The sequence below is a fragment of the Sylvia atricapilla genome, chromosome 8, assembly GCF_009819655.1.
Source record: "Sylvia atricapilla isolate bSylAtr1 chromosome 8, bSylAtr1.pri, whole genome shotgun sequence".
NCBI classification, from domain to species: Eukaryota; Metazoa; Chordata; class Aves; order Passeriformes; family Sylviidae; genus Sylvia; species Sylvia atricapilla.
The window spans coordinates 11,995,714-12,012,558 of NC_089147.1; the positions used below are offsets into that span (position 1 = coordinate 11,995,714).

General features: G+C 39.4%; 1 protein-coding gene across 1 annotated transcript in view; it reads left to right on the forward strand.

Annotated features, from left to right (window-relative positions):
* CFAP43 (cilia and flagella associated protein 43) overlaps nucleotides 1-16,845 on the forward strand; it is a 44,420-nt gene that overhangs the window by 1,341 nt on the left and 26,234 nt on the right. Inside the window, exons 2-10 of the mRNA XM_066324442.1 lie at nucleotides 1,085-1,309; nucleotides 3,210-3,463; nucleotides 4,268-4,364; nucleotides 7,108-7,275; nucleotides 8,215-8,365; nucleotides 12,442-12,592; nucleotides 14,426-14,488; nucleotides 15,422-15,501; nucleotides 16,205-16,336. Of these exons, the coding sequence (XP_066180539.1) occupies nucleotides 1,085-1,309; nucleotides 3,210-3,463; nucleotides 4,268-4,364; nucleotides 7,108-7,275; nucleotides 8,215-8,365; nucleotides 12,442-12,592; nucleotides 14,426-14,488; nucleotides 15,422-15,501; nucleotides 16,205-16,336 (1,321 nt within the window). The remainder of the gene's footprint in view (nucleotides 1-1,084; nucleotides 1,310-3,209; nucleotides 3,464-4,267; nucleotides 4,365-7,107; nucleotides 7,276-8,214; nucleotides 8,366-12,441; nucleotides 12,593-14,425; nucleotides 14,489-15,421; nucleotides 15,502-16,204; nucleotides 16,337-16,845) is intronic.

Here is a 16,845-nt window from a genome sequence, read left to right on the forward strand (position 1 = left end):
ACCTATTCTTAGTAAAGATTCAAAAAAATTTTGGGTGATGAAAATATAGAAAATGATTTCAAAATTTCTCATAGCAATTATGAAACACCCAGGCAGTCTGCTAACTCTCAGCCTGGAGACAGTCATGTAGGAACTCAAACCAGCATCACAAGACCCACATGCTACAATAGGCCCTCAGAAGCACCAAAGAAAATAAGCTCACTTCCTCATTCTCTCCAGTGTTGCCTGGCATGCAGAGTGCCTGTGGAGACAAGAGGCAAGGAATGGGCTTGTCCTGCTGCTGCTGGACAGAAATGCCAGCACTCTCCCTTCATTCCTCTCCAGCACTGTGAGTGCACACCAGAATTGCACAACTGCACACTGCCACTGTAGAGGGATGTAACAGCAAACTAATACAAGCAATACACTATAAATAACAATCCTCTCTTAGGAAAGGAAATCTATTTTTTTAAATACTTGGAAGTTCTTACTGTGTTACCAGGCCAAAAGCTTCAAGTACAGAGGGAAAGGCTGGACTGTGCTTTCTCTTCATCTCCTGGCAAAGACTTATCCTCAGCTCACTCTGAAGCTTCAGGAGCTTTATCATACACAATCCAAGAAGAACTTCTGTACCTTACGGAATTACAGAATCATCAAAGTTGGAAGACACATTCAAGATAATCAAGTTCAACTGTCACCCCTAAACCACATTACCCAGCACTAGATCCAGACCCCTCCTGAGCACCTTTAGGGATGATGACCCCAGAAAGTGACAAGAGGCAATGGGAAAACAGGTACAGCTATCCTGCAAAGAGACGGACAGATGGCACTGGACCAGGTGCAGGGACGCACACCCTCTTGGGTGACCAAGACAGAATGCATAGTCTCTCTCCCAAGGCTGATGCACTCTTACACTTGATTCAGCAACAACGATTGCGCAGGTTTAAAAGCCACAGGTATCAGTGGCTCAAGGGCAGAACTAGCCCATCTTATCAACCGTAAGAGCGCCTACAACGCCAGTCACATTCCCCACAGCTCCAATTACAGGGCGCTCCCCCACAGGGCTGTTAAATACCCGCCGGTACTCATTGATTGGCTGGCGCAGGGGCGCGGGCCAATCAGCTGCATGCTCCGAGCCCGGCCAATGGCGGTCGCCGTTGCTGTTGCCAGGGCGCGGGGCCGCGGCGGCGGCGATGGCGGCGGGGCCGGGCGCGGAGGGAGCCGGCACGGCGGGATCCCGTGTGGGGGGACCCGGCACGGCGGGATCCCGTGTGGGGGGACCCGGCACGGAGGGGCTCGCCCGCGCCGCGGAGGCCGCGCTGGAAGTGAGGTGGGGGCGGCCGGCGCAGCCCCCTCACGCTCCGGAGCCTGGGTGGGGTGTGCGGTGTCCTGCGCTGTGCTCGCCCCGCGGCGGCTCCTGCATAGGGCGGTCAGACGGGGAGAGGAAGGGAGGCTGCGCTGCCGGGGACTGTCGGGGCAGCGCTGGGGACAGGGAAAGAGGCATGGACACACATGACAGGATCAGGGAATAGGGCGGGTTCGAGGGAACACAGTGGGTCATCTGCTCCAACCTCCCCGCTCAGGCAGGGTCATCCCAGAGCATGGTGCATGGGATTGCATCCAGACGGTTCTGGAAGAGCTCCAGTGAGGGAGGCTCCTCAGCCTGTCTGAAAAAAACTGTTCCAGTGCGTGGTCGCTCGCACTGTAAAGAAGTCTGTCTGTCTATCTATCTATCTATCTATCTATCTATCTATCTGTCTGTCTGTCTGTCTGTCTATCTATTATCTCTTTTATGCATAACAGCCTGTACCCTTGTCCCATTAGGCCTTTACTGGATGTGTAAAAATGATAAATTGTACTGTCACCCCTATTAATTTATCCCTGAGTACAAGTTTTCTAGATTCCATTTTGCCTCCACAAACAGAAATTAGAAATGCTTCATTTCCACTGATTCAGACCTAATGTTGAGGAAAAGCACAGAGCCAGTTCTGCAGGCATGTTCAGAGCGGTGTCGTGTGCCATGGCACCCCACACAACCTGTTCCTGAATGAAGGAAGGCCCAGAAAAACATTATCAGCTGAAATGTCTCCTCTGTTGCCGTGGCTTTCAGTTCACCTCCACAAGCACGTTGTCAGTGCTCCCACTCCCCTCTGGCTCCACTTGAGACTCCTATGTAGAAAAAGAAGCCAAGAGCAGAAACTCATCAGAAAAGATAATGGGAAGTTATTGCTGGGCATAAATTTATCTCAGGACCAGTAATTTTAAAACATTCCTAAGTATGAGAGTGCTGAGGCTTTAGTACCATCTTCTCTGAAGGGTACAAAGGATCAGCAACTGAGCTAGTTTTATGACTGACTTATGTTTGTGAAAGGAGTGTAAAAATGCTTCTGGTCATTGCTGAGAACAAAGGTCTCTCCCAGTCAAATTCTCTGATTTGGAAAAAGAGCAGAGATGGGAAGTTTCTGAATGATAATTCAAAGAGAGTATCCTAACAGCAGTGTTGTACAGAGGGTATCTCTTACACTGCTGGAACTTTCCTGCCGTGGTGCCAGCAGGCTAAACTGACATCCTCACTTGGTGGTAAATGCAAATTCCTTTGGTAACATGACCGTGATATTTGTCCCCAACTTTCTGAAAAGTAAAAACATCTGCAAGCAGTAGCAAATTTGTTGACATGTTTTAAGTTCATAAACAGAGTCCTCTTCGGTAATTTATTTCAGTCCTTGTGTAACACATCCTGTTTACATTCCAGAGTTTTACCATGTTAAAGTACTGGAGTGTTTAAAGCAGAACAGTCCTCCTGGTTTGTTTCATAGAAACAGAAGCTGTACCTTTATATTTTTTTTATGTGGTCTCACAATTGGGTCCCAAGTAGAGATCGTACCCATCCAATTCTTTCAGATAAAGTTATGCCCTTTGCTGGGGATTGTGAGTATGAAACCAGAGCTTGTGAACTTGGCTGACTTTATTTTTAGTGAAAACTGAAAGAAATAAAAGCTTCTCTCCATGTTCTTATGCCAGTCCTTTGTGCCCCATCAGGGACCTTATGTTTTTGGAAATGCTGAACTAGTGACTCATAATAGCAGATCTTGGTTGTTGTGGTTTTGCAACACTGGTATGAGAATAACAAGTCCCAGTCATCAGTTCACTGTTGAACATTCCCTTTTGCACAGTATTTTGAGAAATGTGTGTCTGATGAATGTTTTAACTTTCAGTTGCTCTATTTCCAGTTGGGTTCAGGGTTTCTCAAACAAGAACTTGGCCTTTGTTGACAATCAAACTGTCTGCTACCCTTGTGGCAATTACATCCTCTTCCTGGACATCAAAACAAAGAAGACACGAGCAGTGCAGTGTCAGGCTGGCCAGGTGGGAGCCTTTGCAGCAAATGCCAACAGTCAAGTGGTGGCCTTTTCTGACAGGAAGCTGAATCCCCTCATACACATCTACACCTTCCCAGAACTGAGTAAACTGACAGAATTAAAAGGTACTGATGTGGTAACCATCATCATCATCATCATCATAATTTCATTAAAACAATCCTTTCATCATCAGTTCCTGAAGTTGTGGGGCGTTTTTATAAGACTTGAAAAACAGGGACTGTTTGTCCCTGTCACAGGACATGTGACAGGGAACTGTCTCATTAAGAGATTCATGGAAAGCAGTGGAAGGAATTGATTTAGTTTTAAGCTGGGGAGGAATATGACCATACATAATGAAGCTAATTTAAAATGAAAAGGAGTTAAATGGAATAAGTTTTAGGAAAATGTAGTCAGAATAAGCAATAAAATCATACTGCAGTAGACTCCCAAGCAGACTGCTGAAAGCCAGATGAGAAATCCAGGATGTGGGGGATGAAGGTTCTTGCAGTTAAACTTTGGAGTCCAGGACCTAATGTGTGTTTTTGCCTACTTCATGTAATTTCTTTCCTTGGTTTAGTTGCTTACCCTATTCATGTTTCAGTGCCCTTGCCGTTTAAATAAGGATCATGATGCTTGCTTTTTCATGTATATGAATAAAATTATGATGGCAAAGGATTTCATGGGACTTGGGGAAAAATATTTTACAATTTCAAGGTATTACTGGAAAGGAAATTGAAAAAAATCCAAGAAGTGATACATAGGGAACATTTTTATGATCAAATCAAAAGAATAATCTGCAGTGAAGCAAAGAAATCAAAGGCCTGAAGAATATTTAAAGACTTAAAACTGATAGAGAGAAGAGTATCTATGGTACTATAAAATAAAGTCTGGGACAATCAAAGACCATGTTCTTTATTTTTACATTTCAGGTGATGCTCAGCTGGACTATACCTTACTTGCATTTAGTTTTAGAGGCCCATATCTCGCCAGTTACTCTTCAATCCCAGAGTTTGTTCTTTCAGTATGGTAAGAGTAAAAAAAAAAAAAAATCTCTTCCACCATTTGTATTTAATTCATATTTTTGTATGACTACTTTAGCGTAGATTAAGCTAACAAATGTGGAACACATACTGAGTGCCTTAATCTCTTTTTTATTTCTTCTGACTGATCATTGTCTGCAAACTTTCTGCACCAAAATTCATGTTTATTTTCTACTCTTAGTAGACACTAGTCAAAATGGCTGTTAGCTGTAGCCAAGTTATCTTTTACCTTCTTCCAAGTTTTGTGTTTTTGGAGTGCTTCCAGAGCCTCCAGCATCAGTTAATTATCTGTTCACTGTTGGAAGTTGAGCACCATGCTGTTTGAGGAAGAAAGTTGCCTGCTGAAAAGAGGAAAAGGGTTCTAAAGCTGATTTGTACTGGTTTGTCCCCCTGGACTGTTCAGTGGTCCTCTTAATTACTTTTGCTTGATCGTAGTTCTGGCTTATAATTTTGCTCAGTGATTACACTAACTTGGATCACTGGGTTAGATCATAATTTTCTGCTCACTGATGTGAAATATTATATAATGCAGTGCAGATACAGAAAGGTAGAATATTTGATATTTTAATTGTACTGTAAAATATAATCCTGCTCTTGCCCCCATTACCAGCAAGCTCCCATTTACTGTGGAGTCTGAGCACTTCAAAATAAATGGGCAGGATGAAGTAGGAGAAAGGCAAGCAAGGGCATGTAAGGAATAGTTGGTATAGTCTCAGTTTATTGATGAATTTTTTATACAATTTAAAGTAAAGATGCAGAAACTCCTGGAATTTCAGAATTTCAATAATGACAGTAGATACTATTATGGATGCCTGTCCTTTATCCTTCTGAAGAAGAATAGTGTTTGCTGTGAACTCTGATCATGAAGGATGCCTGTGTCCACCACACTGGAAACCAACAAAGGCTCACTGGCCTGACAGCTGCCACACTTGTCACCTACAGCAGAAATAACACACGTGGTCCAATGTGTTCATTGTGTGCTCTTAAACAAAAATGCACCATCATGAAAGAGTCCTCTAGCTTATTCTTAAAACCAGAAATACCTAGAAATGTTTAAAAGCTTTAAAGTAGAAGTAATTTCCAAGTCCAAACAATTTTAACCAGTTTGAATCAGCATATTACAACTATCAGCAAGTAATTGTCATAAAAACCATCCTAAGTCACAAAGAATTTAGTAACTAAATACAATTACATTAGAATATTAAGCTTAGAATGTGTAATAATTTGAACAGAGGTGTGTGAATTTACTGTGAAATTAGGACCTTCATTTTTATGATTGGATTATGTTGTGCATTTATTGAAGATATTTGTGTGTAGAGATGTCAGAAATCACAGTGCTGAGCATTAGATGTCATGACTGTATGACAGTTGCCCAGACCCAGGACTTAAAGCAGGTAGTTTGGAATCAGAGGTATAAGAGAGGTTTGAAAGATGTCAGTCTCAAAATATGAAGAGCTTGTGGATAACTAAAAGCTGCCTTTCATCTGAAATATTATATCCCTAATATTTATTCTTTTCTGTTCAAATGAGAAACTTAATGTCAGATTCCTTTTCAGATATATGTTTCACCACAGTTTCAGATCTTAATAAATTATCTACTGTAAAACCCTGTTGGCATTATCTGGTACATATGAGAAAAGAACATGCTTACACATCTTTAGAAAGGAAGATACATTGATACCTTTAAAAGTCAGTATTACAGTTTTTACCTTCCTGTAATTTTACTAAGGGCTATTGCATATGTGTGAATAATTCCCTTTTTTTTGCATATGCTATAAATGTTAACCATTGTTTGCTTCATGACCGTTTCTGTGAGTGAATTTATTACAGCCAGACTAAAGGATTAAACTGAATTCATTTACAGCAGTGTATGCATTTTAGATTTTCCTCTCAGCAATAATGACAAATGCTAAAGCTATAAATGTTATTTAGATTAACAGTCAGATAGATTGTCCAATAAATTAAGAAACAGTGTTAACCATTTTCTCAAATGATGTTAATCAGTTCTTGAATAGAGCCTAAAAATGCAAATACCATGAAATATTAATCTGGATATTGAAAAATATGCAAATTAGATGAGAACATAAAATAGGTTATACTGGACAAAAGAGAAGTCAGCAGAAAGCAGATTCCCAGGCTTCTGTTAGCTACACATAACAGCCCCACACAAACTCTGCCCTGGTTTGTGCCCAAGGCAGTTAATGCAGCCATAGCCTGTAGGTCTGCACTCACAGCACAATTACTGTATTACCTAGGTAATTAATCCATAGATAATCATAGGCTGAATGTGGTTTGTTTCCTCATTATCACACCTTCCAGCTGCAAGCATTATAGTCATTATGTTACAGATTGGAAAAGGGAGGCTGGGGTGCTGAAGAGTTAATTGTTTGGGCCCATTTTAGTAGTCACTGATGGAGCTAATGAAAAAGAAATCCATTTCTCGTGGCCATTGGTCTTTTCACAAACAGGAGTGCCTGATAATGTTTCTAAAATGTCAGTTATTCAATCATTTTCTAGCAGTAATAATTTTATATGTGGCTAATTTACCAGGTCCTTTTCATTCTCAAGAGGACCTTATTTGTTTGACAGCAGAAATTTTTTGTCAGTGACAAAGTATTTGTTTTCCTAACTGGATCTTGAACATCAGTCCTAATCACATCCAGGCCTATGGCTTCTATGTTTTTTTCCTGTTTAATGGATTTGATTTTCTTTTATTCTCCTTAATGAAGGAACTGGCAAGAAAATATCCTCCTGTGCAGTGAGTCTCAGCCCGGGCTAACGGGAACCTCTCTGAGTTTTAACCCCATGAATTGGCAGCAGCTGTGTTTTGTTGCTGAGAGCTCCGTTACCATCTGGCGCGTTGAAAGCAGCAAGGACGAGCATCACCTTACACGATAGTGAGTGGGACACCCCCCAGGCTAAGAGCAACATCTACAAGTGTATTTTAATAACAAAGACTCACAACACACGTCTATTTGCAAAGGATTTAGTCCCACTTAGTTCACCTAGCAGTTGCAGTCAGTAATTGCTAAATCACAACCACTATAAATCTGTCTAGTCAATCAAGTGAATTTAATTTATGATTTCATTTCTTAGTACTCACATGACCAGGTCATGCACATCATGAAGTTAATACTAATCAGCTGCTTTGGCAGCCTTGATCAAAAGCTGTGTGACTGAATAAAGATAGTGCTTGGACTGCTTTTCTGTAAATGGCTACTTTGAGAATAGCTTTTGTAGCTATGAAAACATCAAATTTGGATCAATTTGTTCCTAATAAGCATAGTTAAACAATATCTTGTTGTAACCACAAATTGTACCAAAAGCAGTATCAGTTTTCAATGTGATTTCCAGCTTCTGTGGCTAATTCACAGGTCCAGAGAGGATGGTTCTGTCAATGCAATTCACTGAGCACAGCAAAACTAGAATTTATTTATGCCAAAGTATTCTTTGTGGTTGGTATAAAAGAAGCATGTATCACTCAGGTTGGAGTTGTTGACATATAAAATGACTTTGTATGTGCTTTGAGGTAGCAGCTACTGTAGCATTCCCAACTGTGTTTAATTTCATTAACTATTAATGTCATCAACATATTCCTACTTACACAGTTACACTAATGAAAGTATAAACAAGGCCTTAATTTGTGTTCTGAAAAAAATACTGAAGGGTTTTGTGCCTTTTGGCATTACGGAACGTCTATATAAATACATAGGCATACTCACTTTTCCTCCATTACTTTTGCAGAAATCCCTTTTTGAAAACAGCTTCTCCATTTTGTATCAGCAGTTACTGTTCATATTTCTTCTCCTCACACTGTGTCTTTTGCCTTTTCACAGCCCTGTGGAACTCCCCGATCATTGCGGGGCTGTGAGTCCTCATGAGGATTTGTTTTTCCCACCTTCTCGTAATGATGATCCATACTATGGCCCTGACCTGCCAGTTTCAGCCATTGCTGGACTGAAAGGAGATGAAGCAGAAACATTTGTGGTAGTTACTGATTTTTTCCTTTTTACTATTCTAAGTCTTTATACTTTCTATACAAAAATGTGTTAATAATTCATCGTTCTAATGCTTATTAAATAGGTACAACCCAGTAAGTGGATCTGTTACCTCAACAATATTTTTGAAATTCATTTTGCCAGGAGACTGAGAAGGCACAGTGCTGCTGCATAGTGCAGTACAGAGTTGAGATGTCTGACACAGGCCCTAGCACAGTCATATATCTGTTCAGTGGAGGTTTGAATCTGTGTCCCAGGAGCAGTATGAAGTTTGTCAGCATTTAACTGTGCCCAAGCTAAAAGGACCTGCTGAAAACTTGAAAAATTATTCCCATGCTAAACTGATAGTAACCCTCACGCATCCTTACTTCCCTTTGGGATTGCTTTCTTTCTGGTGTTGAGAATGACACAAGCTATGGAAACATCGAAGGCTTTTTTCCAGACAGCAACCCTGCTTCTGAAATACATTCTCATACCAGTGTAAGTGTTGGACCTTGCCATTTATCTCAGTCGTATTTGATTATTTACTTTTTATCCTCCCTTGAGATGCCCCTTTCTAGAGGTTTCAAAAGTGTTTTCATTTTGTTTGGAATTGATAATATATGCTCATCTGGGGCCTTGCCATTTTCTTCTGCCTTACTGCCTCTTAGGTTATGTGCAGATGATGAACTCTGCAAAGCCCACTTTGTTCTTTGTTCTGTAAAGTGAATTTCAAGAAGTATTGGGTAAAAACAATGCCTGTGTTAGGTCTTTGAGGCTTAATAGAATTTTTCCTTGAATTGATGCCATTCTGTTCTGCAGTAGTAGGTTCTTATGCTTGAACTTGCAGAACCATGCTATGAACTTTTCCACATGAAAAAGTTTGTGCTTTCAGCCATACTAGATATATGTTCCAGAGATCTCTATGGGGTCTTTGCATTCCCAGCTGCATTGCCTTCAGAAAAACCTAGATTTATTTTTAGCACCTTCTGTGTGATTATGTTCTCCTTATCCACAGAAATATTTCTGGAGTAAAAGTAACCTGTTCTAATAGTCTTCATTGAAGATTTCTTTCAAATTATATGGTAAATATTTTTATAGTTATTTACTGTCCAGTATTCTTAGATGGATGTATTTTGGTTGTCAATATTGGTAGGTAATGAACAACAAGAAATGGTTATTTAGAAATGATTTTTTTTTTCTTTTGCAGAAATACAGGCTCTTGTTCCTTTTGTTGTGGTGGTGGTATGTTGTTTCCTGTGTACTAAACTGTGAGGTTCTACACTCACAGTTTAACATTGGGAGGCAAATGAATCTGTTTCTGGCATGTTTTCACCTTGCTCCAGGATATGGCAGCTGAGTAATTTTTTTTTTAGGACTTGAATTTATTGTGCCTTACAGCACTAATTCTCTCCTTCACGCATGCCTGTGCATATAAACTCCATCTCTAACCGAGCAGAAAAACTGAGCACTCTTGGATCGTCTAAGCCCTGACACTGGAGGGAAATCACATGCTTATGTCCTGTCTTTCTACCACCCCAGCAGTGAAAAGCAAGCCCGTTGCCAGTCTGCTGCTTTGTTTCTTGAGAGAGTTCCATGCTCCAGAACCACATACAGAGGTTGGCTGTGTACCCAAGTGTAACCACAGCGGGGCAGCAGAGGGAAAGAAATTGAAATATCTTACAGCTTCCCATCCTTTTCTTTCTTGCATGAGATTGTTCTAGATCGGAGTTTTCTAAATGTGCTTTACCACGGAATCACAGAGTGTGCTGGGTTGGAAGAGCCCCACAAGGATCATCGAGTCCAGCTCCTGGCCCTGCACAGGACCATCCCCAGGAGTCACACCACGGGTCTGAGAGCATTGTCCAAACACTTCTTGAACTCTCAGGCTGGTGCTGTGCCCACTGCCCTGGGGAGCTGTTCCAGTGCCCAACCAGCCTTTGGTGTAGAATCTTTTCCTAATGTCCAACCTGAACCTCCCCTTCTACAGGCCATTCCCTTGGGTTGTGTCACTGTCACCACAGAGCAGAGATCAGTGTCTGCCCCTCCTCTTCCCCTCACAAGGAAGCTGTAACTGCAGTGAGGTCTCCCCTCAATCTCTGCCCCAGGCTGAAAAGAACAAGTGACTTCAGCTGCTCTTTATACAGCTCACCCTTTACACCCTTAACTATCCTCTTAGCCCTCCTTTGGGTACTCTAATAGTTTATTATCTTTCTTATATTGCAGTGACCAAAACTGCTCATAATATTCAAGGTGAGGCAGCACCAGTGCAGAGTAGGGTGAGATAATCAAGCCCACTTGAACCGATTTCATCTCTAGCACCAATTTTATTCCATTGCCTTTTATAAAACTTTTTTGGCAAGGATCCATCATGGATTTTTTTTTTTCCCTGATAAGGTGCTACTCAAAAGAGAGAAGTTCCTAAAAATACAGCATTATTATTATTATTATTATTATTATTATTATTATTATTATTATTATTATTTCATGCACCACCATACCAATGCACAGTCCATGAAGCAGTCTGTTTTTGGATTTACATAATCTCATTTTAGGATTAGCATATTTTTATGTGTAAAGACAGTCATGGCAGCAGGTACAAAAAAACACTGCAGAAATTGTGTTTACCCAGAAAGCTTCTGTTTTGCAGAAGTTCAGATACAACTTTCTCAAAGATTTGTGATGTTCAAGCCTTATAAAACCAGTGAAAATGCCTATATTAGATGTTCCTCTGGCTGATGTAAAGCCCTATTTGCTGTAAATTTGTTACTGTCAGCCATATTTGATTTATAAAGTAAATATTAATATACTCTATTTCCATAACATTTTTCCCCTGAGAAACTAAAAATGCTTTGTAAGCATAAATAGAATCTAAGTTACTTACTCAGAACCATATAACAAGGGATTGGTATATTTTGCTAATGAAATCTAGGTACTTACAAATCTCTGTGCTATGTTTTCATCACAAGTACATCCATATTTTCTCTTTTTATAGAACCTTTAGTGAGACAGCAAGTGTTTTACAGAATTATAGAACCTTCTTTTATTTTCATCCATCATATTGTCTAGTGATCCTCACCACTTCTGCACACATGCATGGTGCTTTGAATCCTGTCTTTTAAATGTTCTCCCAAGGTTTTCTTGTGTTTTACCCCCTTCTTCCCCTCCCTAAATTCTCTTTAATCTGGTTCTTTCTGTCATGGTGTTTTTATGACCTCTGTTACTGTTGTATCTGAACAGGCCACTCTCTGTCTTTAATAATATTTGCTGGAGAAGTTCTGTTCTTTGTGTTTTATGGAGGACAGATTTATGAGAGTTATTTTAGTGAAATGAAATTCAAGGCACATGGGAAGTCAGGTCAGGGATGTTTCTAGCACTTACTTGCAGATGACACAAAGATTGACAGAGCTGTTTTACAGAACAATTTGGATTGTACAATAAGGTAAGCTATTCAAACAAAATGTGTTTTAGTACTGCCAGGTATGCAAGAACCACATGTTCACCTTTTGGTGGAAGGATATTCTTAAAAAGCATTTTGAAAGGCATTTGTTGTGATGAGGTCATAATAAGTAACCATTTAAATTGGGGCTTCCAGTGCCCTTCTGACATTTCATGAACCCTCTAGGGGCTCAGCGTGTTAAATTTTATCATAATTCTATCATTAAAAGTTTGGGAAATGCCCTTGTTATGGGGTGTCAATATCTTTGTGAGGATAGGGAAGATACTGGAGGGATTTCCAAGTTAAGAGATAAAATTGTAACAGATGCAAGTTGCTGGAGAATAAATCCAGATAAATGCAAATTTAAAAATATATAGTTTTTAATTTAAAATATAATCCATCATTTTAACAAGATTCTAGAGAGAGAAGTGAGTTCTCCACTGCTGTCTTCAGACATACTTTTTTGGAGAATGTTCTTTGTCAAGTTACTGGCTTCAGTGAAGGGATGACTGAATAAAATAATGCTGACGTTAAACATGGTGTCAGACTCTGGGAGGTTAATTTTTTTCCTTATCTTGAAATGTGTGTAACAGCTTGTACAGATATTGGTCAATTGTTCATTGAACTTGTTTATTTTCATGCTGAAGCCTAGAAATTGTATTAAGACTTCAGTACATCCCACTGCCCACTGCTGGACTGCAACCTCAGAAATATACATGGGCTGTAAAGAAGGATATGTTTTGGCAATTGATGCTGAGCAATACAGTGTTTCTGTTCTTCAAGAAAAAGCTCCACCTGGTAAGAAATAGCTGAGAATGTTTCATTCAAGCAGGGAAGAAAGTAAATAGGTGAAAGCTTTTTGTGCATTCTTCTGTCCTTCTATTGGGTACCTTACACAAATTATAAGGCTGTTTCGTAGGACCCTAATTTTTTTTATTAGTAGAGTAAACATATGAGAATGTCTTTTGAGATTCTCTGAGGGTGTTTTTAACACCCAATAACTGACTTTCATTTTTCTTGGTGGAAAAAACCAAACCAAACCAAAACTGTAAATACATCAACATTGTTTAACTGTATTTCCAAGAGTCCAGATCTTATTAACCAACCCTACTAGATTAACATTAAACTATTGATATACCAGCTACTAATAGTAGTATTAATTGCAGTACTTTTTTCCTATTAGTTAAGTACCAATAATTTATTTTATTTTGCATGAAAATGTTGGATAGTCTTCATTTGCTGTGTCAGATAAAGTTAGAAGTGATCTTTGAGGATTATGAGTCTTCAGAAAACAAAACTGAAGCAATGTGGTTTAATAGCATTCCTTAGTGCCAGCTCTTGCATAGACGATTTTATAATTACAACAGGCTGCAAAGACTGCCAGGCTTTACTGCAGAATGTATGAAGCACAGAGAGTGAACAGAAGATATCTTTGCCTTCAAACAAAGAAATCTGGGTTTAATTTATTCTGGAGTGGGAGGACCTCTGATTGCAACTCACCAGTGTGATTTGTGTGCCCTATCTGTATTTCCACCTGTCTTTTTTCATGGGTACCTTTAGCAGGCTATGAATGACTAAAGTTTCATGTCAAGGGCAGTCCATTTCAGACCTTCTGTTTCTGGGAATCCTGAGGTGTCTCCTCTGCTAAATTCCACTACCCTTCTTGTGCCCATTCAGAGGGCTCCTTAATGGAGAATGCTGAGACACAGCCAGCACAAACTGTTGCTTAGGGAATCTGTACCACATCATCCTTTGATGGGATGGAAGGTGTCAAGTCCTGTGGTGCACAAGGAGTTCATACTTTGGTCAGGTGTAGGAGGAGTACTGGAATATACTTCTCCCTAGCATAGAGCTGTTTCCTTAACAAACACTAGAATTAGTGGTAATAGATAATCTCCTGGTAAGCTTATTTTCTTCTGTTTACATATAGTACATGATTTTTAAGAAATTTAGCAAATCAAGGATTGGAAATCATCAAGAATTAAAAACCTGAGGTGTGACCCGAACTGTTTTTGTCAGTTGAGTAGAAGGCAACAAGAATATTGGTCATTTGGCATTTTTCTTGGCCTCTGTGTTTGTCTTTGGGTCCTGTCCTAAAACTGTCTAACAAAATGCTCTGTATTTATACTATACTGAAGCTTCTGCTTAGTTTAAAACAGATTGCAATCTGTATCTATTTAGCAGAATGCTTAAGTGCATGGCCAGCTTTAAGCACATGCTGAATTCCTGATATGGTGTTGCAAACAGAATGATAAGCAGCCGTAACATTTCACTTAGGCATTGTTTTCAGCGTGGCTGTATTTTCATTATAAATGTATCTAAAAAAATATAATCATTGTTACAAATAAGAGTACCAGAACTTGGTAGTAAAAGGAAGATAAATCTGTGTCTGAACCACTCTCCATGCCAAGTCCATGTTATCTCCTTTTTACAGCTGTAAACTGAATAACAGAACTGTGCCTGCTCAGTGGCACAGATGGCAGAAATGGTAGATATTGAGGAAGAATGCAAATTTTTCACTTAGCATACTGAACCTGGCCTTTTGTTCAGTAGATTGGAATACAACTGACTTGTATTGCAGTATTGACCTACAAACAAGATTGACATTATGAATTGTTTTCTTTTGTGCAGAGTTCATGCAGAAAGTAACAGATGTGGTGTCCTATGTTCGTCGAGAAGTGCAGAAAAAGAAAGGTATTTCCATGTTCAAATGAAGTTAATAGATTTTTAGGCAGCACTGCTGATGTCTGGGAGTTATAATATGTGAGTACAGCTGGTACTGGTAAGAAAACCTCATACTGGCCTCTGTAAGACACATTGTTGGCAATCTTATGCGTGTTTACATGACAAAAGATTAATAGGTTTTCTGCTAAGAGACAGCCAAATTAAAAGCCTCAGGAGAAACAGTGGCAGTGGAAAAAACTCTGTTCGTTCTAATTTAAATTGGAATAAGTGGTGGTGCTGGAAGAGGTTCCCTACTGCGTAGTTTTAGCATTTCTTTAGAACTGCAATCACTCATCATTTATCTGAGTTAGGATTTAGGGGTTTGTCTCAAGCACTTTGTTTTGGGCATCACAGTACTAAAAAGACAGAATGGATGAAGTTCAGTACATTTCCACAGAAGTTGTTATAGTCTTAGTACATGACATACAAATTTGGTGTGAGAAAACTCTGTTTGTTCAACCTGGAGAAGAGGAAATGAGGGATTTTACTATTGCTTTAACTATCCAGTGAAAGGTTACAGAGAGGATACAACCAAAGGACACAGTTTGCATCAACAGGAATTCTGGTATATATTAGGAAATAAATACTTTTGCTGTGAAGGTAGTCAGACATTGGACAAGTTGCCCAGAGAAGATACGGAATTTTAATTTTTTGGGTATGTTCAAACCTTAGCTGATATGACTCTGGACAACATGATCCAACTTTGAAGCTAGTTCTGGCTTTGAAGTTGGCTCTATGCTGATCAGGAGGTTGGATTAGAGGACTTCTAGGATCCCTTCTGATCTAAATGACTCTGTCATCCTTTTACTCACAAATAAATAGTAAATTATCCCAGATTTGGAGTTGCAACACAATGTTGAAATAAATTAAATTTGATATTTTATGTTGGTTTTGTGCTTTCAGGTGGCAAACCAAGCGATCTGCAAAACACAGTTTTACTTGCCATGGCCTTTTGTAATGAGGGACTGTATGCAGCCGGACGTGTAAGGCATCCTTTATGCTTTTAATTTACTCTGAGTGTGTGAAAATCTACGTTCAAATGGGGTATATTTGCAGAATTCACTGCAAAGACAGGAGTTAGGAAAAAGTGAGGGGCTGCAGGACAATGCAGGGCCTCTCTGGTGTTGACTATATTGCTTTGTGTAGGCTTGACATAGGGGAGCAGAGTGTGAAAAGATTTCCATTTCTGTACTCGAAGAAGTAATAAAAGGACAATCCTGGTTTTATTTAAGAATATTGAAGAGGAACAGAAAAGAAGTATGGACAAAAAATAGGAAAGGAGAGAAAATGGTTAGTAGAATTGCCAAATTATTTTGTGCAAAATCTAACTCAATATCTAACCCAATCTGACAATGCCATTGTACATTCCTGCTTAACTGGGGGACAAATTCTTACACACTCTCAAAAGCAGCAATATGAAATCTAAAGCATTATCTAATGGGAGAGTCTGTTATCAAACATGGACTGTCACTGAGAATTGTATTAAAGGAACCTTCATGTTCAATAGATTTATTATCTCAGTTTAAAGTCTTTTTGTTTTAAACATGCTAAAGACAAATGACCCCGTTGGTGATGGGATGTAGTTAAATGATGTTGCTCTAGTGATTTTCAGAAGATCTTGCAGTTCAGTTTGCCAGATAGTATAAGTGACATAGACCTCATGTGTATTTGTACTTTTCTGCACAGGAGGGCATTTTAATCTTTTATCACATCAAAGATCTGCAATATGAGATAAAAATCTGTGCTGATATCTCACAGCCCATATCCAGCCTCATATTTTCTCCTGATTACACCAGTCTGCTGCTTGTCACTGACCAGGTACAACATTTGACACAACAGCACTACATGATGGGATATTCCTGGGATTCTATATGAATATGTTGATACTATTAGTACAAAATGTTTAAGGTAATTACACAAGTCAACAAATTATATCAGAGGTGCATATAGTCCATTCTGGGTTTTTACTGAAAATTGGAAAGACTTTTAATGGAGCACAGAACAATTGTCTCCAACAGATGGTGGAACATAAAGTACCTAATGTTGAGGTTTCCCAAAAGAAATCCTGATGTGTACAGTTGAGGACGTGTTCAGGGTCTCTCTTGTGTCCAAGTCATGGGTCTACTGGGCATGAATTCCAGGCTTGATGTGTGGCTGCACAGGGAGAAAAGTGTAGTTTGGGTGTATCAGACCTACTGTGACTCTGCAGTAGAGTTATTCTCTATACAGATATAAAGTTTTGTGTTGCTGTAGAATAATTATTCATTTCTGAAGTAACATGAAATTTGGCACGTTTAAATTATTTTACTAAAGCAAGTTTGAGAAAC